General features: G+C 41.8%; 1 protein-coding gene and 1 long non-coding RNA gene across 3 annotated transcripts in view; one reads left to right on the top strand and one right to left on the bottom strand.

Annotated features, from left to right (window-relative positions):
- Positions 1–7,116: 7,116 nt before the first annotated feature.
- Positions 7,117–10,776, bottom strand: LOC144239944 (uncharacterized). Its single transcript, XR_013337518.1, has 2 exons — positions 10,478–10,776; positions 7,117–7,565 (listed from the first exon to the last, which is right to left on the bottom strand). It is a non-coding gene; the product is annotated as an uncharacterized LOC144239944 (long non-coding RNA).
- Positions 10,777–11,271: 495 nt separating this feature from the next.
- ATAD2B (ATPase family AAA domain containing 2B) overlaps positions 11,272–24,575 on the top strand; it is a 159,147-nt gene continuing 145,843 nt past the window's right edge. For both annotated transcript variants that reach the window (XM_077774077.1, XM_077774079.1), the window contains exon 1: positions 11,272–11,562. In XM_077774077.1, coding sequence (XP_077630203.1) covers positions 11,347–11,562 — 216 coding nt within the window. In that variant the 5' untranslated portion in view covers positions 11,272–11,346. The remainder of the gene's footprint in view (positions 11,563–24,575) is intronic.

A 24,575-nucleotide genomic window follows, 5' to 3' on the forward strand; every position in this document is an offset into this window, starting at 1 on the left:
CTGCGGCCCGCGCCGCCGCCGCCGCCGCCCCCACTGGCTGCCTTCTCACCCCGCGCGGAACATGCTGGCTGCGAAGTGTGGGCTCAGACGAGAACCCTGCGCCTTCTTACGTCTGTACCTCTTCAGCCTCTGATTGAATCGGCGGAGAGATTTCCCTGCATTCTGACAATTGGAACTTTACCCGAGCCCTGTGATTCTGGAAAGCGACGGTTAAAGAAATCCCCCCACCCTTTTGTGTCCCTGAAAGGGTTTTCTGCAAGGAACCACCTTTCCCCGTGTGACTTAGATATTGTTCACCTATGACAGGTCAGACACAGACCCTCTAAATTCCCTTATTTTTTGCCTCATAAATGATTAGTTGAACCGATTGCACTCACTGAGCTATCTGGACAAAATACCAGCTACCTTCGCTTGACCAAACTTTAAGCTCCTCTCCTTCCACCAGGCCCCTAAACTCTGACCCACCCCCGGCCTGAGCCAGGCTACAGCCCCTTCTAATCCACCACGCCTGAAAATCCGGCTCCACGTCCGACTAAAACACTGAAGTGCGGTGTGATCACCTACACCTGTTCCTCCCACTTCCGCACCCACAGGTCCCTCTAGTCTTTGTTCCCTCCTCCCTGTGAGAGAAAAGCCCCTTCCTGACTGACCTTGGAGACAGTTGCAGATCTCAAAGTCAGAGTTCCCCTGTAGGAATAGTCACCCCTACCCCCTCGTGGAGCCACCCCAGTCGAGGACCTCATATAAGTGGAATCATACAAGATTTGCCTTTTTGTGTCTGGCCTTATTTCACTTAGCATTACGTTTTCAAGGTTCACCCATATCACAGGTATCAGAGTTTATTCTTTTTTATGCTGAATAATATTCTGTTGTATGTATATACTTTTTTTTGGTTTATTCATGTATCTGCTGATGGGCATTTGGATTGTTTCCACCTTTGGGCTGTTGTGAACAATGGCACTGTGAACATTTGGTGTACAAATATCTGATTAAGTCTCTTGCTTTCGGTTCTTTGGTATACACCTGTATGAGGAATTGCTGGCTCATATGGGTTATGTTTAGCTTTTTGAAGAACTGCCAAACTGTTCCCTACAAGTATACCATCTTATATTCCTAGCAGCAATGCATGTGTATTCTAGTTTCTCCATAGCCTTGACAGCATTTGTTGTTTTCCATTTTTGTTTTTTGGATTTTTTTTTTTATAAGAGCTGTCCTAATTGGTGTGAAGTGGTTGGTATTCATTGTGGTTTTCATTTCTATTTCTTTCGTGACAGTGATGTTGAGCATTTTTTCGCGTGCTTATTGACCATTTGTATATCTTTGGGGAAATGTCTAATCAAGTCTTTTGCCCATTGTTATCCATCCATCTATTTATTTTAAGTAAACTCTATGACAAACCTGGGGTTTGAACGCACGACCCTAAGATCAACGGTCCAATGCTCTTCCAGCTGAGCCACCACCCAAGCCTTTGCCCTTTAAAAAAAAGAAGTCTGTTTATTTATTTATTTGGAGAGTGTGAGTGAGGGACGGGTAGAGGGAGAGAGAGCGAGAGAATCCCAAGCTCTCAGAGCAGAGCCTGACTCAGGGCTCCATCCCATGAACCATGAGATCATGACCTAAGCCTGAAACCAAGAGTTGGATGCTTACCAACTGAGCTACCCAGGCACTCCAGCTTTTGGTCATTTTTAAATAGGATTGTTTCTTGTTGTTGAGTTGTAGTTGTTTTCTTTTCTTTTTTTCCCTGGAGATTAGGTGCTTATAATAGATGTAATTTGCAAATATTTTCTCCTATGGGTTGTCCTTTCATTCTACTGATAATGTCATTTGATATACAAATTTTCAAAATTTTGATGAAGTTCAATTTATTTATCCTTTCTTTCCTCTATACTTTCAGAGTTGTAAACAAGAAACCATTGCCAAATTCAATGTCATGAAGATTTTACTCAATATTTTCTTTCTTTCTCTCTTTCTTTCTTTCTTTTCTTGTTTTATTTATATAAATAATGTATATACCCAACATGGAGCTAGAACTCACAACCCTGAGATCAAGAGTCGCATGCTCTTTCGACTAAGCCAGCCAGGTACCTCCAGAATTATGTTTTTTTCTAAGTATTTTATACTTTTAGCTCTTATACTAGGTGATTGATGCATTTTGAATTAATTTTTGTACATGGTGTAAGAGTCCAACTTCATTCTTTCACATGTGGATATACAATTTTCTTAGAACCATTTTTAACTTTTTTAGTTTATTTTGAGAGAGACAGCACAAGTGGGGGAGGGGCAGAAAGAGGGGGACAAAGAATCTGAAGCAGGCTCTATGCTGACAGCAGAGAGTCCAAGGCAGGACTTGAACTCATAAACGAGTGAGATCATGACCTGAGCTGAAGTCAGATTTTAACTGACTGAGCCAACCAGGTGTCCCTCCCAGAACCATTTTTTAAAAAAAATTATTTATTTATTTATTTGTTTATTTATTTATATGACATAGAGAGTGCAAGTGTGCTTGAATTGGGGCAGGGGGAGAGGCAGAGAGAAATGAGAGAGAGAATCTTTTTTTTTCCTCTTTTTTTTTTTTTTACAAATAGTTCATTGTCAAATTGGTTTCCGTATAACACCCAGTGCTCATCCCCACAAGTGCCCTCCTCCATGCCCATCTCCCTTCTCCCCCCCCCACATCCATCAGTCCTCAGTTTGTTTCTCAGCATTCAAGAGTCTGAGAGAGAGAATCTTAAGCAGGCTCTGACTTGTCATCATGGAGCCTGATGTGGGGCTCAATCTCAAATTGAGATCAGGACCTGAGCTGAGATTAAAAGTCAGACATCCAACCGACTGAGCCATCCAGGTGCCCCATCTCAGAACCATTTTTTAAAAAGACTGTCCTTGGGGCGCCTGGGTGGCTTAGTCGGTTAAGCGTCCGACTTTCGCTTGGGTCATGATCTCGCGGTTCGTGGGTTCGAGCCCCGCGTCGGGCTCTGTGCTGACTGCCAGCTCAGAGCCTGGAGCCTGTTTCAGCCTGTGACTCCCTCTCTCTCTGACCCTCCCCTGCTCACACTGTCTCTCTCTCTCTCCTAAAAATAAATAAAACATTAAAAAAAAAAATTTAAAAAGACTGTCCTTTCCCAATTTAATGGTTTTGGGATAAATACCACTTGGTTGTGATGTAGAATTCTTTTGACATGCTGCTGAATTTAGTTTGCTAGTATTTTGCTGAGGATTTTTGCATCTCTATTCATAAAGGATTTGCTCTGTAGTTCTTTTACTGTGATATCTTTGTCTAGCTTTGGTATCAAGGTAATGTTGGTCTCATAGAATGAGTTAGGAAATATTTTCCCTTCTATTTTTCAGAATATTTTGAGAAGGATTGGTGTCAATTCTTCCTTAAGTGTTTGTTAGAAAGGTTTAGTAGAAACTGTGAAGTCCTCTAGTCCTGAATTTTTTTTTTTTGTTGTTGGGAGGTTTTTGATGACTGAATCAATCTCTTATTGTAGGTCTGTTTGGATTTTCTATTTCTTCTTGAATCAGTTTTGGTCTTTAGTGTGTTTATAGAAATTTGTCCATTTCACCTACATTAGTTAATTTGTTATACATTGTTCATAGTATTTTCTTATGATTCTTTAAAAAAATTTTTTTAATGTTTTTTTCATTTTTGAGAGACAGAGTGTAAGCAGGGGAGGGGCAGAGAGAGAGAGGGAGATGCAGAATCTGAAGCAGGCTCCAGCCTCTGAGCTGTCAGCACAGAGCCCAATGCAGATCTCATAAACTGTGAGATCATAACCTGAGCTGACGTCGGACATTTAACCAACTGAGCCGTCCAGTTGCCCCTGATTCTTTTTATTTCTGTCATTTATGATTTTAATAACTTGTGTTTTTTCTTGGTCAGTCTAGCTAGGTTTGTCAATTTTGTTACTCTTTTAAAAGAACCAACTTTTGGTTTCATTGATTATTGCTTTTTAAAAAAGATTTTATTTATTTTTTATTTTTTAATGTTTATATATTTTAAAAAGTTAAAAAAAATTTTTTTTTAATGTTTTTTATTTATTTCTAGGAGAGAGAAAGACAGCATGAGCAGGGGAGGGTTAGAGAGAGAGGGAGACACAGACTCTGAAACAGGCTCCAGGCTCTGAGCTGGCAGTCGGCACAGAGCCCGCCGCGGGGCTCAAACCCACGAACCGCGAGATCATGACCCAAGCGAAAGTCGGATGCTTAACCGACTAAGCCACCCGGGCACCCCTATTTTAAAAAGTTTTTAATGTTTTATTTATTTTTGAGAGAGAGAAAGAGACAGCATGAGCAGGGGAGGGTCAGAGAGAGAGGGAGACACAGAATCCAAAGACAGGCTCCAGACTCTGAGCTAACTGTCAGCACAGAGCCTGACGTGGGCCTTGAACCCACAAACTGCAAGCCATCCATGCACCCCTTAAATGTTTATTTTTGAAAGGGAGAGACAGCGAGCAAGTAAGGGATGGGCAGAGAGAGGGAGACGCATAATCTGAAGCAGGCTCCAGGCTCTGAGCTTTTAGCACAGAGCCCAATGTGGGACTTGAACTTGTGACCTGTGAGATCATGACCTGAACCCAAGTCAGATGCTTAACTGACTGAGCCGCCCAGGTGCCCTTAAGATTTTATTTTTTCTTTTTAGAGAGAGAAAGACCATGAGCAGGGGAGAAGGGCAAAGGGAGGGAGAGAGAGAGAGAGAGAGAGAGAGAAAGAGAGAAAGAGAGAGAGAATCTTAAGCAGGCTCCTTGCTCAGCACAGAACCTGATGCAGGGCTTGATCCCACAACTGTGAGATCATGACCTAAGCCAAAATCAGGAGTCTGACACTTAACCAATTGAGCCACCCAGGCACCTCTCTCCAATGTCTTTTTATTTTATTCTGTATTTTATTTATCTCTAATCTTTATGATTTCCTTCCTTCTACTAGCTTTTGGGTTTCATTTGCTCTTTGTTATTATCTCTGTTACTTTTTTGTCTGTTTGTTTGTTTTTGGGTAACAAAACCCAGGATTGAACCTGTTGACTTTTTAGTTGTAAGTCTAAACACTCAAACAGCACTGTAAGCTCCTTAAGGGTGCAAACTGAGTCATATATTTGTTACATATTCTGCAGAATACTTTATACAGTAGGTATTACATAGATCTGTGCTNTTGAGACATGGAAAGATAAGAGGTGACCCTCAGGAATCTGCTCCTGATTCTGCATCATCTTTTTCAGTTGGTATCCATTCCAACCAACAAGTTCAGGTTACAAACACAGTGATCATCTTTGATCATTTCCCCTACCTTCTAGGACTGAGCTGTTCAATAGAACTTTTTGAGATGAGGGAATTGTTTCTGCACTTTCTAATACTTTAACTACTAACAACGTTTTGCTACTGAATACTTGAAATATGGGTAATGTATCTGAGGGACTGAATTTTTAATTTTTTAATTTAAATTTATATAGCTGTATATGGATAGTAGTTATCACATTGGACAGTACAGAATTCTAATGTCACCAATTCTGATTTTGTTCTATGATTCAGTGTTTATACAAAGTGTCATGCTTCCTAAAAGTATAACCTCTTGGAATTCACCCTATGCCTATTGGATCTGAATCATCTCTTCCCAGAGAACCTTTTTCTGGAGTTGTAGTGTCTCACCTGAGCTCCATCAGAAGTAAAATTAAAAAACAAAATAGGAGGGGCACCTGGGTGGCTCAGTTGGTTGAGCTTCCGACTTTGACTCAGGTCATGGTCTCATGGCTTGTGGGTTCAAGCCCCGTGTCGGGCTCTGTGCTGACAGCTCAGAGCCTGGAGCCTGTTTAAGATTCTGCGTCTCCTTCTCTCTCTGCCCCTACCCAGCTCACGCTCTGTTTCTCTCTCTCTTCCTCAAAATAAATAAACATTAAAAAAATTAAAAACAAAACAAAACAGGAGTGCTTAGGTGGCTCAGTCAGTTAAGTGTCCAACTATCGATTTCACCTCAGGTCATGATATCATGATTGTTGAGTTTGAGCCCCTTGTCAGACTCCGTGCTGACAGTGCAGAGCCTGCTTGGGATTCTTTCTCTCCCTCTGCCATCCCACACTCATGCATGCTTTCTCTCTCTCTCTCTCTCAAATAAATAAACATTAAAAAAATGTCATTCAGGGGTGCCTGAGTGGCTCAGTCAGTTGAGTGTCCAACTCTTGATTTTAGCTCAGGTTATAATCCCAGGGTTGTGGGCCTAGTCAGCTTGGAGCCTGATTAAAATTCTCTCTCTCTCCTCTGCTTGAGCTCTCTGTCTCTCTCAAAAAAAAAAAAAAAAAAAAAAGGAAAGAAAGAAAGAAAATCAAAGAGCCCAATTTATCCACTTCTATGGTTTATGTTTTTATGTCCTTGGTAAGAAATCTTTGCCTACCCCCTAGTCATAAAGGTTTTCTTTTAGGCTTTATTCTTAAGAAACTACAGTTTTGGCCTTGTGTTTAAGTCTATAATCAATCTAAAGTTAATCTTTTTAATTAGTATGAGGTAATAGTCAAGGTGGTTTTTTTTTGTTTTTGCTTAGGGGTATACAGTTGTTCTAGCATCATTTACTGAGAAGAGTATCCTTTCCCTATTAATCACCTTGGCCAGTTGACAAAAATTAGTTGACCATATGTGTGAGTCTCTTTCTGGACTTTCTATTCTTTGCCATTGAGCTTTATGACTATATACTTCTACTGCCTTGATTATTAAATGTGATAGTAAGACTTGAAATGAGGTAGTGTAAATTTCTCCATTTTTATTTTTTTCCTGATTGCTTTGTGTGTCTTTGTGTGTGAGAGACTCTGCTCTGGGTTCTTTGTATCTCCATATAAATTTTATTATTAATTAATTAATTAGGCTCCTTGTCTGATATGGGGTTGAACTCATAACCCTGAGATTGAGTTGCATGTTCTACCTGCTGAATCAACCAGGCACACCTCCATATAAATTTAAATTTTTTTTTAGAGAGATACAGAGCATGGGTGGGGGAGAGGGGCAGAGGGAGAGGGAGACTCCCAAATAGGCTCCATTCTTGGCACAGAGCCTGATGTGATGCTCCATGTCATGACCTTGGGATCATGACCTGAACTGAAGTCAAGAGTCAGCCACTCAACAGACTGAGTCACCCAGGTGGTGCAAAATTTTCATTTTATTTTATTATTTTTTAATATTTATTTTTGAGAGAGACAGAGACAGAGAAACAGAGAGACAGAGTCCAAGTGGTGGAGGGGCAAAGAGTGAGGGAGGCACAGAATCTGAAGCAGGCTCCAGGACTCCAGCTGTCAGCACAGAGCGGAGCGGGATGCAGGGCTTGAGCCCACAAACCATGAGAGCATGACCTGAGCAGGAAATCAAGAGTCAGACACTTAACCAACTGAATCATCCACGCGCCTCTGCCCTTCATTCTTAGTGTAGATGTTGGGAAAGGCAGCTTTCCTTGCAGTTTCCTGGGGATAAATGATGGGAAGGTTGGCAGGTTTATTTCTAATTCCTCCTTAGATGTATCCTTTATTTTACCAGGATTTTGCAGGGTGATTGCATCAGACTGTAACTTGAGCAGGTTCTTGTCTTTTCTGTTTCCTGAATACAGAAAATAGAAGGTCAAGTTCGCTGTGGTTGAGCAAATGCATTGAAAATGCATCACTGGTCTGGATTCCTGCACTGACTTTGTTTTTGGTCTAAGTATTTTTTGGTATCTTGCCAGCTCATGCATTTTTTTAAAAAAAGTATTTATTTTTAGAGTGGGGAAAGGGCAGAGAGAGAGAGAGAGAGAGAGAGAGAGAGAGAATTCCAAGCAGGCTCAGTGCTGTCAGTGCAGAGTCCGACTTGGGGCTTGATCTCATGAACTGTGAGATCATGACCTGAGAGCTGAGACCAAGACTTGGGTACTTAACTGACTGAGCCACCCAGGCACCTCCCTCCTCCTTTTTTTTTGAGAGGGATTGAGGGGGAGAGAAGAGAGCTGAGAGACAGTGGCAGACAGATTGTGCTCCTGCGCAAGCACAGAAGTGGGGGAGGGGCAGAAGGAGGGAGAGAATCTTAAGTAGATTACACACCTAGTGCTGAGCCTGATGCGGGGGCTTGATCTCACCACTGTAAGATGACCTGAGCTGAAATCAAGAGTTGGACACTTAACTGACTCAGCAACCCAGGAGCCCCATGCTCATGTAATTTTAAGCAAAGTTTAAAAACAGATTTTTAGGGGCACCTTGGTGGCTCAGTCAGTTAAGCAGCCCACTTTGGCTTAGGTCATGATCTTGAGGTTCACAAGTTCGAGACTCACATTGAGTTCTGTGCTGTGCTCAGAGCCTGGAGCCTGCTTCGGATTCGGTGTTTGTGTCTCTCTCTCTGCTCCTCCCCTGCTTGTTCTCTGTCCCTCTCTCTCTCCCTCTCTCTCAAATAAACAAATAAATAAATGGAAAAAAGAGAGGCAATTGGATGGCCCATTTAGTTAAGCATCTGACTTTAAAAAAATAAATAAATAAAAACAGATTTATATTGACTTATTTTCTCTGGTTCATACTGTAGAAAACAAGTAACTCATTTCTTCTTCAAGCCTTCCTTTCTTTTGTCCATAATGTTCCCTTATTCCATTTTGTGGTTCAAGATGCATCTCAGGGCTTTCCCTAAATCCCTGTTTGAGTTAGAGGTCTGTGCCTCATTCTTCATCACATTGTATTGAAGCTTGCTTCAATTGCTTCAATAGTTTCTTGTTGGTCGCCATCTCTCTTGTCTGTAAGTACTGTGTGTTGTTGTTTAAAAATTTTTTTTTAATGTTTTATTTATTTCTGAGAGAGGGAGAGAGAGAGAGAGAAAGAGAGAGAGAGACAGCGTGAGCAGGGGAAGGTCAGAGAGAGAGGGAGACACAGAATCTGAAGCAGGCACCAGGCTCTGAGCTAGCTGTCAGCACAGAACCTGGCGCGGGGCTGGAACTCACGAACCGTGAGATCATGACCTGAGCCGAAGTCAGCCTCTTAACCGACTGAGCCATTCAGGCGCCCCTGTGTGGTGTTTTTTAAAAAATTCCCTATTTCCTGGCCTGGCAGAGTACCAAACACCAGTTGGGTTTAGAGTAAACATTTGTTGATAGTAAATGATGCAGGTTATTGATGAAAGATTGTCAAGCCCAATGGTCAAGAAAGAATTCTTGAGCCATTTTATGGTGCAAAATGCTATTTTAATGATAGCACAGGGACAGGACCCTTGGGCAGAGAGCTGCATTGTGATTTCGAGGATATTCTGATTATACAGGGTTGCCTCTCCTACAGCGGTACAGGTGAGTTTAGGGCTCCAGGAAATTGAGTTTATAGGTTCCTGGAGGTCTAGTATTAAAATTGTCTTTTTCTTTTTCTTTTTTTTTTTTTAAAGCTTTGTTTAGTTAATCTCCTTACCCTATGTGGGGCTCAAACTCATGACCCTGACATCAAGAGTTTCATGCTCCTCCCAGTGAGCCAGCCAGGTGTCCCAAGATTGTGTTTTTCTTGTAAATCATTAAGACAGCTACAAACTAGAGTTTCACATCCCACAAGACTGTGATCTTTATCAGTTGACCATTTGTTTTTCCCTTGCTTTTGTTCTTAGGCATTTACTAGTGCTTGAGGATCTATGTCCCACTTTAAGGTTTGCCGGCTGTCAACTCCGTGTTTTGCACTCGGCTTGCCTTTTGCTCTTATCAGTGATAACGACCCAAATCATAATAACTTGACAGTCTCAATTTAGGACTACAAAAACAAACACAGAAAACAAAGGAGGAAAGCACACAAATCCTTTATATCCTAATTTGCATGCTATACACCTCTTCAGGATACTTCATATACAACTGAAAACCAGCCTCTGTCTGTAGGAAAACTGTTTATTCTCTTCAGTGGTTTCATTCTTGGCTAACTGACTCAGGAAAACCAGGTCTACTTCCATTATGAAGTCTCCACACCCCTGAGAGTCTGGTTTTAAGTGGTGGGTGATGCGTTGGCATTTAATGTAAGCGGGCTTGCCTCCTTTCCTGGAATCCATACTTCTTTCTAAACAGAAAAATGACCTCCATTCTCCGTGCTGCACGCAGTTTTGTCGAATGATTGGTGGCCTGGATGGCTAGAATGCTCTAATTTTGATGCAGCTTGGGTATTTTTACAAGACTTTTCTTAAGCCTTCAGTTTTTCTTAGTGCAGCAAACAGGAAGAACCTTTTGCTCGAGTAGGTCGCGCTCTGTCGCTATTGTACCAAGAATTTTGGTGAAATTAATTTCTCTTTTACTGAAGAGCTTTTCATATTCTCTTAATCCTTGAAAGTTAAATCACAGATTTTATATTTTGTGTTCAGCTTTTTATGTTCTTAATTCTTGCGCGGGGGGGGCGGCAGTGATAAGGGGGACTCTTAGGTGAAAGCATTCATTCTTTGTGACTCCGCCTTAGATCTGGCTAAGGTTACAGAAAACTACCCTTTCTTGCTTTGTTTAAAGACACAGCAGTCTAGCGTTTGTTCTTTCTTAAACTTACCATTTGCCAGAAGCCGCACAGATCTATTTCTACCACAGTCTCATTTTTACAGACACGAAAAGTGCGACTCAAGTTCGGCGTCCTGCCTCGGGTACCTCTGGGATTCCAACTCAGGTCACCGCGCCCTCGTCCTCCCCGGTGGCCGTGTATCGCCCCCTCCGCCTCTGCGGGTCGTTCCTGGCTGCATCCAGGCCACTCTGGGGCGCCGGTGGAGGTGCTAGGGTATTCGGGCCTCGCAGGGCGTGAGAACTCCAGGGTCAGCTCCAGCGCGCTAGCTGGCCCCGCGGTCTTTCTGGTTATTCCCATCCCCCTCCTGGACGCGGGGCCAGACCTGTGAATCATAGAGCTCACGTAGCCCAGAGCGTCCTTCCCCCCCCACCCCCCCGCCGCCGAGCGCTGACGCCGCGCCGCTGGGCGGGGCCTACTGGAGGGGCGGAGGGAGAGGAGGGGGGAGCGGACCGGAGAAGGGCTGGCCGGCCCTGCAGCGCCCCGCAGCGGCCGCGGCCGGAAGCGGTCTCGTCGGCCCTGCGGCGCTGGATCCCTGACGCACGGAGCTCGAGAGCGAGAACGAGAGAGAAAGGGGCAGAAATGGCGGCTCCGCTCGGCTCCCGCTGAGGAGGGCGAAGCCGGTGCAGGGTCTGAGCTGTCGGCCTGGTGCATCGCTCCCGCCTCCCGCTTTCTGCCTTCTCACGCCTACTTCCCTTCGTCGGCCCTACTCTCGCCTGTCCTCTGCGCTCCGCAGAGTCCGGGTCGGCTCGTCTCTCCCGGCCCGGCTCCACTGGCCCTGACTGCCCGGCCGGCGGGCCGGCCTTGCTCGGCTCTCCCAGGCGCGGCGGGCGCTGTGTGGACCCCGTCCTCCTGGCTGGACCATGGTGAACACCCGGAAGAGCTCTCTGCGTCTTCTCGGGTCCAAGTCGCCTGGGCCCGGGCCTGGGCCTGGGGCCGGAGCAGAGCCTGGGGCGACCGGAGGCAGCAGCCATTTCATCTCGTCTCGGACCCGCTCCTCCAAGACCCGCGCTGCCAGCTGCCCCGGCGCCAAGGCCGGGGGAAGCGGTGGCGCCGGCGTCGCCCTGGAAGAGGCCCGGGTAAGAGCGCGGCGGCCCGAGTCCAGAGGCTGGCGGGTGCCGGCCCGGCCGCCGGGGCTTTGTCTGGCCGGGTTAGGGCAGGAAGCCTCCAGTGGAGACCGCTCGGGCGGCTGGGGACCGGGGCTGCGGGTGCGGTGAAGGATGGCACCCGGTTAGCTAGGGCTGCGGTAGCTTTGCTGCTCTGGTTCTTTTGTGTGAAGAACAGGGCTGGAGTCTGGGGGAGAGGGCTCCGGAGGGGAGGGGGTGTCTTTTTAGGGACATTAGTATAGTCTGGCTTCCGTGTCCTTGCCCTGCCTTAGAGGGGAATTCTAGGGGAGCGGGAGCGAAAGGCCGGAGCCCCCGGGTGGAAGGGCTGGGAGAAGAGAAGTGAAAGTTTTCTGCGGTGTCAAACCCTTCTTCTTGTAAGTGTGTCAGCTCCTGCCGGTGTCTAACTCCAGCTTACTCTCAAACTGTTTGGGGGTGGTTCAAGTTGGTGAGGAAGTGAACGGAGAGCTCCAGTTGGCAGCCAGGCAGGGATGTTGAAAAAAGTTTGTAGCTGCTCTGACACCAACTTTAAAAACAAAATCAACGCTATCGCCTCTCCAGGCAGGAGAGATCAAGCATGATTTTGTAGCTGCAGAAATCAGCCCGCTAGCTAGCGAGGGTTCTAGTAGGGACCTAGTAGAGCCTTCTAGGAGAGCTTTCAAGGCGCAGAAGGGGCATGTCGAATGTTTTGGGATAGTAGACGCAATTTCCAAATTGTCTGGTTTCTTGGATGTGTGCATTTTTGTTACGGGGATAGTTTATTGAAAGTTGAATTAACACCATGGTTGTCGCACTATTGCAAACATGACATTCGAAGAAGGCTGGTGATGTAGTTTTTTTAAAAAAAAAATGTGGCTGAAAGATCTTGAAATTTCATTATAGTATAAAACTCCAAGCTAGCACCTGTTTTATTTTTTTTATTATTTTTTTTAAATATTTTTATTTATTTCTAGGAGAGAGAGAGACAGCGTGAGCAGGGGAGGGTCAGAGAGAGAGGGAGTCACAGACTGAAACAGGCTCCAGGCTCTGAGCTGGCAGTCAGCACAGAGCCCGACGCGGGGCTCGAACCCACGCACCGCGAGATCATGACCTGCGCGAAAGTCGGACGTAAACGACTAAGCCACCCAGGCGCCCCAGCTAGCACCTGTTTTAGCACTTTAAGGGACTTGATAAGTTTGTGTTATAAGATTGGTTATGAATTCAGAAAAGTGTATGGCTTCTGTGTAGCAAGAGGCTAATTTACTAAGAGCAATTTGGCTGGGAATTGCCATTCATTTAAAATGGTCCTTTAAATCCACACCATTTTGTTATTCTTGTGGGAGGGAAGCAGTGTTTTATTTTCTGTGGGGTCTACAAGATGATGGTTTGTGCCTGTGTTTTCTCTGTATCTCCTACTGTTGTGAAGCTAATCAGAATGAATCTCCTTTTCTTTTCCAAATGTATTCTTGAAAATATATTTGGCTTTTATTTTGTCAAAAGTCTAGAAAATACTTTAAACACTGTCCTGTTAGTGGACTGTTTGGCNTGAAAGTTGTGTAAACTAGAATAATTTTTCTGAAAACTTCTTTTTATAGAGATTATGCCAAATGTGTACAAGCTTATTGGCTTTCTGAAGCTAACATATATTTCAAAATAAAAATAAATTTAAGAAAGGTCTGCTCTCTACATCTAAGTATAAATAAAATATTTAGAGTGTAAGCATTTAATTGTATAATGGTATGAATACCTAGTCTGTTAGGGCATTGTCTAATTCATCTGAAGCAATTAGTTCATCTGTCACTGATCAGTTTGTGGTCCCGTTTTGGAATTCATGGATATAATGCTGTCCTTATCCCCTGAGGAATAAGGTGAAGTAATTTGTCAAGCAGCTGTTATGGAGATGTTAAAAGGCAAGGAATCAATAATCTAATGTAGAAATGAACATTTGGTAGCTTTTAAATTGCTGGAGGAATGAAAGATATTAGAGGTTTTTCTGGAAGGATGCTAATGAAACTTGTTTCAAGGATCCTTTTAGAATGTCTTAAAAGGTCATTAATAATAGGCTCATGAAGATTTACTTTAAAATGTTTGTTTTTCAGTTTTAAGAAGACTTGTCTTCTGGCTGTAGTAGGGGAGAGAATGATCTAATGGCTTTCTCTGAGAAATTTAAAGGATTTACTAATTCTGTATTATGATTGGTCATTTGAAAGAGGATAAGTTATAATTCTGAATTTGTTAAGTTTATGGACTACGTATTTATGAAGAAATTTGTGTATTTTTCTTTGCAGTATATTTCTAAAATGGGTTGATTTGAGTCTGGTAAACTCTTTCTCTCAAGTTGGTTTTATGAATTATAAGAAATGAGTACTCTTTCCAGTGTATTGAAGGGCACTCTCTGTGTCTTTGGGGTTTTAGACATTTGGTGGCATCTGTGAAGACTTTCTTGATGGAAAATGGGGTTGTTCATGCTGTTGCTTTAGGAGACCCTTATTTTTGCAAGAATTATATTCCTCTTTATAAGATACATAATTGAGGAGATTCTCCTTTTTCGTTGTGTTCTTTACACTTGATGCTAATCTTCCCTCTCTGCCTCCCAGAATTCTTTCTAGATTTCTTTTCTTTTTTTTCTTCTTTTCCTTCTTTCTTTATTTCAATTTAGGAGAGAGAGAGAGAGACACTGAGAGAGCGTGAGCGCACGCGAGTGCACAAGCAGGGGAGAGGGGCAGAGGGAGAGAGAATAACAAGCAGATACACGCTTAGTGTAGAGCCTTGACTCAGGGCTCGATCCCCCGACCCTAGTATCATAACCCGGACCAAAATCAATATTGGACCCTCAACTGACTGAGCCACTCAGGCGTCCCTCTTTTTAGGTTTATTTGAAAACAATTAAAAAAAATTTTTTTAACTTTATTTATCTCAGAGAGAGAGAGACAGCGTGAGCAGGGGAGGGTGAGAGAGAGAGGGAGATACAGATTCTGAAACAGGCTCCAGGCTCTGAGCTAGCTGTCAGGACAGAGCCCGACGCGGGGCTGGAACCCATGAACCGCGAGGTTGTGACCTGAGTTGAAGTCAGACACTTAACTGACTGAGCCACCCAGGCACCTCCCTCATTTTAGATTTCTTGGGCTGTGTCTACACAGCTGCTGTGTCTATATTTCATTTGCTTTAAAAAGCCATAGGACCTGAGCTGTGTGTATAGTTTGCCTTTCTCCCAAGTAGGTTATTGGAATGATTTTCTTGTACCCACACTTTTTAAATGTCAAGCAGACTTGTGCTATGCAGTTAGTTGTAATTACTCTCATTCCTGGCTTTTTTTGTTTGTTTAGTGTGTTTAAAGTTTGACCTCTTTTAGGTCAGTTAATCTGATGATCAGTAATTAGCATTTGTTTGCTCCACCGAAGAGTCACTCTCAGCGAACTAAAAATTGTATTCACAGATTTGGAAAGCAGTTTCTGAAAAATACTTCAACTCTTTTTCTATTAGGTCTGTTTGCTTTTAGCTTCATCACTAGGTTTTTGTGCTTTCTGAGAAGGTTATATTCTACTCTCTGAGTCCACATCTTAGTTGAGAGGGTCAAAATAAGTATTTTGAGTAACTTTATAGGTAAATTTTCTTTATCATAATTTCAAAAAAAAAAAAAAATCCCCCGGGTCCTTCTGTAGTATGCTCCTTTATCACCCTGTACTTCTTCTTTTCCAACACCCATGCATTTATGGACATAATACAAGCAGAGTGGCTGAAGTTGGTGGTTAAACATGGAAAAGAAGTCTGAGAGCAAAGTGTAATAGTGTATCTAATATATAACTCTGAGGTAAGTGGGGAAAAATACAAGTCCTTCAGAGTAGAGCAAGTTTTTCCTTATATGTATTATGAACATATACATACATACATAAATGTATTTATTTGTATCTTCAGTTATATGGTAAACCATATCCCTTCACAGCCTTGAACCAGAGTAGCTGTGGAGTTCATAGGGTTATCTGTGGGAACCAATTGAAAATGCAACTTAAAAAAAATTTGATTACTGATCATTTCTGTAGTCTAGATAGTCAAACTTGCAGTTAAAAATTGTTTTTTAAATGTTTACTTTTGAGAGAAAGAGTGTAAGTGGGGTAGGAGTGGAGAGAGAGGGAGACAGAATCTGAAGCAGGCTCCGTGCTGCCAGTGCAAAGCCCGATGTGGGACTGGAACCCATGAACTGTGAACTCATGACCTGAACTAAAGTCGAATCGGGGGAGCCACGTAGGTGCCCAGACTTGCGGTTTTTAAGGTCATAAATGAAATTTACACACCTGTAGAAGTGAATGATGTTAATTTCTTAAGCTCTTTTCCAGGGCAAGTAGTCTTTCTAACCATTCTTTGATAGGCCCTTGGGTGCTTGTCTCTTAAATACCTAATTATGGATAAACCTCTAACCTCTGGAAGCCAGCTGGACAGATGATAGGATTACTGCTTGTTAGGAGATCTAAGAACCAGACCAGCGACTTCAGCTGAGTGGAGAGTGATCCCATCTCTTCAAGGATCCACTTCAGAAAAGTGCTATATTACTTTGAATCGTCTATTTGGCATTTCTTTTCAGATATGCACAATGAAGTTTCATTTGTGTGCATTACTGGGCTTATTTCTTGACATTTGAGTTTTTGGTCTTGTATTGGGAATATTTTATATTTGTTATGCCTCCATGCTAGGGAAGGATTTTGTAAAAAGTGAGTTATTGATTAAATTGCATTTGGGATTTTTGATTAAACAGTTCCATGAAAGTACAAAGGGGAAAAATCATACATAAAATATTTGTTTACCATACAGAAAAACAAAAATTCTCCTCTAGACTCTTCTAGTAGAGTAGGCCATAAGCTCCATGTGGGTAGGCACTAAATTTTATTTTCCCCCAACTGCTGTATCCCCAGAGCCTAGTGCAGCATGTGATGCATAGAAGATGCTTAATAAATAGTTGTTAATGAATGAATAGCTTGTTAGGGAGCCAATCTATCTTGTGAAAATCATAATGTTTTGACTTTGAGAATAAAGGATTAAAAAACACTGCCTCTACCTTTAGGAGTGTAAGTATGCACATAGTGTATATGTAAGAAATTATTAACAAGGCAAATCAGTTCAAGGTAGGGGCTACATGAATGACATACACATTCCATGGATGAATTCTGATATTTTACTTATTTTTTTTGAAATTTTTAATGTTTTTTAAAATTTATTGTTGCGCGCGCGCGAGAGAGAGCGAGCATGAGAGCGAGCGCACACAAGTGGGGGGAGGGGGCCGGGGGTCAGAGAGAAGAGGGAGACACAGACTCCAAAGCAGGCTCCAGGCTCTGAGCATCAGCACAGAGCCTGATGCTGGGCTCCAACTCACAAACTATGAGGTCATGACCTGAACTGGAGTCGGATGCTTAACTGACTGAGCCACCCAGGTGCCCCTTTACTCAATGTTTTGAGTAGAAATCTTTGATAGTCTTTAAAGACAGATGGCCATATTTATAGGTGTATCCTGAGGACCTACAATATTGCCTGCCAGACATAGTGCTCAGTAAATGATTTTTGAATGAATGAATGGAAAGTATGCCTTATTTTAAATTCATGTTGGCAATCTTCAGTTTAGCTCTTGTTGCATTTTGCTCTTCTGCCCATTGGTGGTAGCCTAATGGAGAGTAAATGAAGGTTTAGTTAGCATCTCATGCAGGTGTTTAATGCCTGCAACCCTGTAAGACAGTGATGGTACTCCCATTTTACAGGTAGAAATGGGTTGTCGAAGAGGTAAAGTGACCTGTAGAAGACCAAATAGGTAATAAGTAAAAAGTAGATTTAATATTTAGATCTAGTTCTTTCTTCTCCACTTGTATGTTTTATGGTCTCATCTGTATTTATCACTACTTTTTGTTGCAGTTCAATCAGTAGTTTCCACAAATATCTGAAAAGGAAAGAAGGGAGCTATTGTACAGTCAGGAAATACTCTGCATACTGTGTATAGACAGATTTTTACTAGACAACTGGAGTTGTGCCTAGGGTTGCGTTGGGACAGAAAGTGGGAAGAGTAGCCTGTGGGGATGTGAAATATAGGATAGCGATTTTCAGTAATTGTTTGCTACCTGATTTCAGGGTGTGGTTGTAGGAAGAGTAGCAGACATGTTGATCAGAGATCATTTTGCAATATTGTAAAGATGACTTGGGGGGGAAAAATCCCTGCAGAGTAAGTCTAGGGCACTGTGGTCGTCTGCAGTAGAGGTGTACTTGTGCTGCCATCCTTCCCCTTGGTGGTATTTATCAGTATGTCCATTTTTTTAATTTTCTTTTTTAAAAAATTGTTTACTTGGGGTGTCTGGGTGGCTCAGTCGGTTGAGCATCTGACTTCGGCTCAGGTCATTATCTCACACAGTTCATGAGTTCGAGCCCCCTGTAGGGCTCTGTGCCGACAGCTCAGAGCCTGGAGCCTGCTTCCGATTCTATGTGTCCCTCTATCTTTGCCCCTCCCCTGCTCATGATCTGTCTCTTAAAAATAAATGTTAAAAAAAAAATAAACAATGTTTACTTATTTACTTTTGAGAGAGAAAGAGCATGCACATGAGAGCAAGCAAGGGGCAGAGAGGGAGAGAGAGAATGCCAAGCAGGCTCTACACTGTCGGCACAGAGCCCAACACTGGTCTTGAAGTCACAAACCATGAGATCTTGACTTGAGCCAAAGTTGAATGCTCAAACCATGGAACCACCCAGGCGGCCCGTACATTTGGAGAATCTATTTTGGGGGTATTTAAATGTTTTATGTTTTATATTTAAAGTGTAAAAATGTTTCATGCTTTAAAACTTCTTGAAAAGACATTATGTGACATATTTATAAATGATGATACATGCTAGTGAATTAAACACATTTAGCGTATTAGTGTTTGTATTCTAGGACCCAAATTAGGATCTCTGAACCATGGGTGCTTCACATAACCGTAAAATGATGTTCTCTGATCTTGTGAGATAAGAACGTGGAGGTCATTCAACCTAACTTTTGGTAGTGAGGCTTGCTAACTGCTTTGTTTTTGCATTCAATCAATCAATATTTATGATGCACCTTACATGAAAATTAAGTGCATTGTGGGCATGCATTTTTGTCTCTTTGGTTCACTGTTATAAGGCTGCCATATTGCAAAAAGTCAAGGAGGCACCATTCATGCTACAGTCTATGTGCATGGTGACCCCTGGAGTTGTGCAGTGCAGTCTTTTTTTTTTTTTTTAAATATTTTTATTTATTTCTAGGAGAGAGAGAGAGACAGCATGAGCAGGGGAGGGTCAGAGAGAGAGGGAGACACAGACTCTGGAACAGGCTCCAGGCTCTGAGCTGGCAGTCAGCACAGAGCCCGATGCGGGGCTCGAACCCACGAACTGTGAGATCATGACCTAAGCGAAAGTCGGACGCTTAACCAACTAAGCCACCCAGGCGCCCCAACAGTGCAGTCTTTTTTATGTCATATGTTGTGGTTAACTTCCTTATACAGTATCCCTTGAGGACTTGGTGTAGGAATTTCTTTGAGATACCCAGGAGTGGAATAGAATATACATGTACTGAAATATCACTTCAGATTTGCTGCTCTAGTCTTTTCTTCTATGAGTAGTTTATAAGGGTTCCTATATCCCCAGGCCCCTACCAGTATTTAGCAATTACCTAGGTTTTTAATTGCTTTTCTTTGATTACTAATTTTATGAATAACTCTTTATATTTTTTGATTTCTTTATCTCTAAAATGCTTTTAATATTTATGCCCATTTTTCTGCTTTCTACTGAAGTTAACTTTTGTTTTGCTTTTTATTTATTTATTTATTATTATAGTTTATTGTCAAGTTGGTTTCCATATAACACCTAGTGCTCATCCCCAGAAGTGCCCTCCTCCATGCCCGTCACCCATTTTCCCTTCTCCCACCCCCCATTAACCCTCAGTTTGTTCTCAGTATTTAAGAGTCTTTTATGGTTTGCCTCCCTCCCTCTCCTTAACTACTTTTTCCCCTTCCGCTCTCTTATGGTCCTCTGTTAAGTTTCTCCTGTTCCACATATGAGTGCAAACATATGGTATTTGTCTTTCTCTGCCTGACTTATTTCATTCAGCATAACACCCTCGAGTTCCATCCATGTTGCTACAAATGGCCAGATTTCCTTCTTTCTTATTGCCATGTAGTATTCCATTGTACACATGAAGTTAACTTTTCTTGTTTTCCAAAAGTATCAGTGATCAGTGGCTTTTAAGCTTCTTTGTATCATAGTAAGAGATACTGTTTACATTATGACCCTTTTCACACCCTTAATTTTTCCTATGTAGGTCTTTGATTTTTATCATTGTAGACAACCTATCCTTTATAGTGCTACTTGCTAATATGCTAAGTTCTTGTATATGTTCTGCTCTAGTATCTCTATTCTTTTTCTTGGTCTGTTTTTTTTTGTTTGTTTTTTGTTTGTTTTTTAAGTATTTTTATTTACTTCTAGGAGAGAGAGAGACAGCGTGAGCAGGGGAGGGTCAGAGAGAGAGGGAGACACAGACTGTGAAATAGGCTCCAGGCTCTGAGCTGGCAGTCAGCACAGAGCCCGACGCGGGGCTCAAACCCACGAACCGCGAGATCATGACCTAAGCGAAAGTCGGACGCTCAACCGACTAAGCCACCCAGGCGCCCCTGGCCTGTTTGTTTCTGTGTCAGTCCCATACTGTTTTTTTTTTTTTACCTGTGGTTTAGGAGTATATCTTAATATTCTAAAAGACAAGTTCCTTCTCTTTGTTACTTTCAACCAACTGAGCCACCCAAGTGCCCCTCTCTTTGTTATTTTCAAAGTTGACTTAGATTTTCAAGGATCTTCATTCTTTTCATAAGCATTTCCAGTTAAGATTATGGAATTCCTCAAAACATCCAGCTAGAATTTTAATTAGAAAATTACTGGAATTCCAAGAGTAATTTACAGAGAATTGACACCTTTGTAATAAGTCCAAGAGCAAGGAACATCACTCACATAACCTAGTCTGTATATTTCTTTTGTGGAATTAGATGCTTTTCTTGTGACCTAATATACTGTCAGTTTTGGTAAATGTTCTTTGCTGAAGAAAAATGCATATTTTCTGTTTGGTGTAGAAAAATATATATATGATGGAAACATTAGGAGATGGGAAATATTACAGTGTGGATACTCAAATCTCTTGTCCCGTGTTAAGATTCAACCTAACTTTTTTGTTCAAATTCTGCTGTGTATATATGTGTGTGTGTGTGTGTGTATGCATACATATGTGTGTACAGATACATATGTATATATATGTGTGTGAGTACATATGTGTACGAATATATGTGTGTATGTATATACATACATATATATGTAAGCTTTTTAAATTTTGAGACAGTGAGAGTGAGAGCACGTGTGCTTGTGTGCAGTGTAGAGCCCAATGCAGGCCCCAAACCCATGAACCACAGGACCATGACCTGAGCCGAAACCAAGAGTCAGACACCCAACTAACTGACTGTGAGCCACCCAGGTATCCCTATGTATGTATGTATGTGTGTGTGTGTATGTGTGTGTGTATTTTAATTTTTTAAGTTTATTTATTTGAGAGAGACATAGAGTGCAAGTGGGGGAGGAGCTGGGGGGAGGGGAGAGAGAGAGAGAGAGAGAGAGAGAGAGAATGAGAATGAGAATCTCAAGCAGGCTCTGCACACTGGCAGAGCCCAGTGCAGGGCTTGAACCCACAGACTGTGAGATCATGACCTGAGCCAAAGTCAGAGGCCTAACCAACTGAGCTACCCAGGCACCCCCTGTATATTTATATACATATTTTATATATGTACATGTATATATATGTACATTATATATGTATCATTTATATACATATTTTATATATATATTTTTAAAGTAAACTCTACACCCAGCTTGGGGCTTGAACTCATGACCTCAGGATCAAGGGTTGCATGCTCCACTGACTGAGCTAGCCAGGTGCCCCTCTTCTGATTTTTAAAATTTTATTTATTTATTTATTTAAAATGTTTACTTACTGAGTTTTGGGGGGGCGGGGAGAGAGAGAGAGCGCGGAGCGAGAGAAAGCAAGAAAGTGTGTGCAGGGGAGGGGCAGAGAGAAAGGGACCCCAAGCAGGCTCTGCACTGTCAGCGCATAAGATTGTGACCTGAGGCGAAGTAAAGATCATGACCTGAGGAGAATTAACTGACTGAGCCCCATCTCTTCTGATGATTTAAAAAAAATTTTTAAAAATGTTTTCATTTATTTCTGAGAGAGAGAAGACAACGAGGATAGCGGAGGGTCAGAGAGAGAGGGAGACACAGAATCCGAAACAGGCTCCAGGCTCTGAGCTGGCTGTCAGCACAGAGCCCAATGTAGGGCTCGAACCCACAAACCGTGAGATCATGACCTGAGCTGAAGTTGCATGCTTAACCGACTGAGCCACCCAATTGCCCCTCTTCTGTTGATTTTAAAGTTAAATATTCTGTGTTTATATGTGTGTATGTGTGTATGTTTTATTGCTTATAAAACCTAAATTTCTGTTCATTGAGTTCTGTTTTTTTTCTTTAAAGCCACATACTATTTAACATATTCTTATAATGTTCCACCTTCCTTCCTATGCTGTATTGTCTAGAATTTTGGTTCTGATATTTTTATGGATTAAATACTTTGTCTTTTTCTTTAATTTGGAATTTTTTCCCCAGTAACAAAAACTTTTTCAAAACTACCAATTTGATTACCTTTTTTCCTGTGTTTTTTTTTTTTTTTTTTTTAAGTAGTCTCCACACCCAGTGTGGAGTCCAGTTGTGGGGCTTGAACTACAACCTTGAGATCAAGACCTGAGCTAAGATCAAGATTTGGTCATTTAACTGACTGAGCCACCCAGGTGCCCCTGATTATCTTACTTTTTAGTCTCTTCTTCTTCTTTATTTCTCTTGTTCATGTGTACTTCCTCCAAGAATATTTTCAGTTTGGGACTTTTTATGACAAACTTTCTGAGGCATTACATGGCTGAAAATATTTTCATTATGTTCTTTTATTTTAAAAAATTGGCTGGAGGGGCACCTGGGTGGCTCAGTCGGTTAAGTGACCGGCTTGGGCTCAGGTCATAATCTCATGGTTCATGGGTTCGAGCCCCACATCAGGCTCTGTGCTGATAGCTCAGAGCCTGAAGCCTGCTCCGGATTCTGTTTCTCACTCTTCTCTCTGCCCCTCCCCTGCTTGTGCTCTGTCTCTCAAAAATAAATAAACATTTAAAAAAAAAATTGGCTGGATGTAAAATTATATGTCTAATACTTAAAGAATATGACTTTATTGTCATCTTGTATCTAATGTTACTTTTCAAGTTTGATAGTGGTCTGATTCTTTTTCTTTTGTAGGTATTCTTTCTCTTTTGAAGCTTATAGGGTTTTTTTTTTGTTTTGTTTTGTTTTGTTTTTTTCTTTGGTCTTTGTTCATACATTTTGCTAATTTTAGGCTTGGGTTGTTCCTTTACCCTTTTTTGGCAGTCTTAGCTTTTGTAGTTTGTGGTCTTTCATCTTTTTTAGATTGAGGTCAGTTTATCATGTCATTTTATTTTATGTTAATTAGTTTATTTTTAAGTAATTTCTACACCCAATGTGGGGCCTCAACTCATGACCCCAAGATCATGTGTTCATGTTCTTTTGAGCCCCCCAATTTATCATTTCTTAATGATAATTTAAAATAATCATTTCTTCAAATAATACTAATCTCTCAGGTCATCTGAGTCGCCCAGTTGGTTGTCTGACTCTTGGTTTCAGCTTAGGTCATAATCTCATAGAGTTTCTATGAGATTCGAGCCTAGTGGGACTCTGCTGACAGCCCGGAGCCTGCTTGGGATTCTCTCTCCCTCTATCCCTTTCCTGCTCACATGTGTGCGCCCACTCTCTTCTCTCTCTCTCAAAATAAATAAATAAACTTTAAAACAAATGTTACTGCTCTCTTCATTCTTTTGGAACTCCTAACATTCAGATGTTGACATCTAGAAAAATTTTGTCTCTAAATTGATAATTTTTATACATTTTTGATGGTATGTTGGAGAAATTTACTGATAGTTACTTGAGTAAACAGGACACTGACAGTCACTTGAGTTATTTGGTCTTCTTTTGATTGACCCCTGTTGCCTATGTGTGAAGTGCCCATTTGTTGGGATAAAGCCTTGAAGTTGCTTGATAAAAGTTCATTTCATTTACAGTTTACTAACACTCTTTAACTAGAGCATACTTGAATGCTCACACTTCAGGTGAGTGTTGTGGTTGTATACATGATTGTGCAAGTTAAGGGATAGCTACTTTTAAAAAACCAAACCCCATTGCAGAGCTATACTTCCTTGTTAATCAATGATACCTTGTAAAAGTCTTAAATGTATGTATAGAAACAGGTGAAGCTTCATCAACAGGTGTGCACAGATGAGGTAGTGGCACAAATTCATGAGCTGGTGGGTGGATTCTAGGTTAAAAATTTGAAAATACTTTAAAATTTAGAATTTTAACTAAAACTTTTAAACGTTTTTTATTTTTATTTTTGAGAGAGAGAGAGAGAGAGAGACAGAGCATGAGTGGAGGAGGGGCAGAGGGAGAGGGAGACATAGAATCTGAAGCAGGCTTCAGGCTCTGAGCTCTCAGCACAGAGCCTGATGCAGGGCTTGAACTCCGAAACTGCAAGATCATGAGCTGAACTCAAGTTGGACACTTAACAAACTGAGCCACCCAGGAGACCCTAGTATTTTAATTTAAATATTTTAGTTTTTCCTGTTCGAATTCAGCCTCCAAATTTATTAGATGGAAGATTTGAAGGGAAGTGATAGTTGCTCAAGGGCATGCAATTACTCAGAAGCCACATTTCAACCAAAAATGGATATATATATATATATTTTGTAATCTCTACACCCAACTTGGGGCTCAAACTCATGACCCTCAGCTCAAGAGTCTCCTACATTTCTGACTGAACCAGGCACGCACTCCAGGAGATTTTGAAAAATTCTTTAATATTTTTAATTGGGTAAAAAAGTATA

Source organism: Crocuta crocuta, unplaced genomic scaffold (assembly GCF_008692635.1).
Source record: "Crocuta crocuta isolate KB4526 unplaced genomic scaffold, BGI_CrCroc_1.0 scaffold246, whole genome shotgun sequence".
NCBI classification, from domain to species: domain Eukaryota; kingdom Metazoa; phylum Chordata; class Mammalia; order Carnivora; family Hyaenidae; genus Crocuta; species Crocuta crocuta.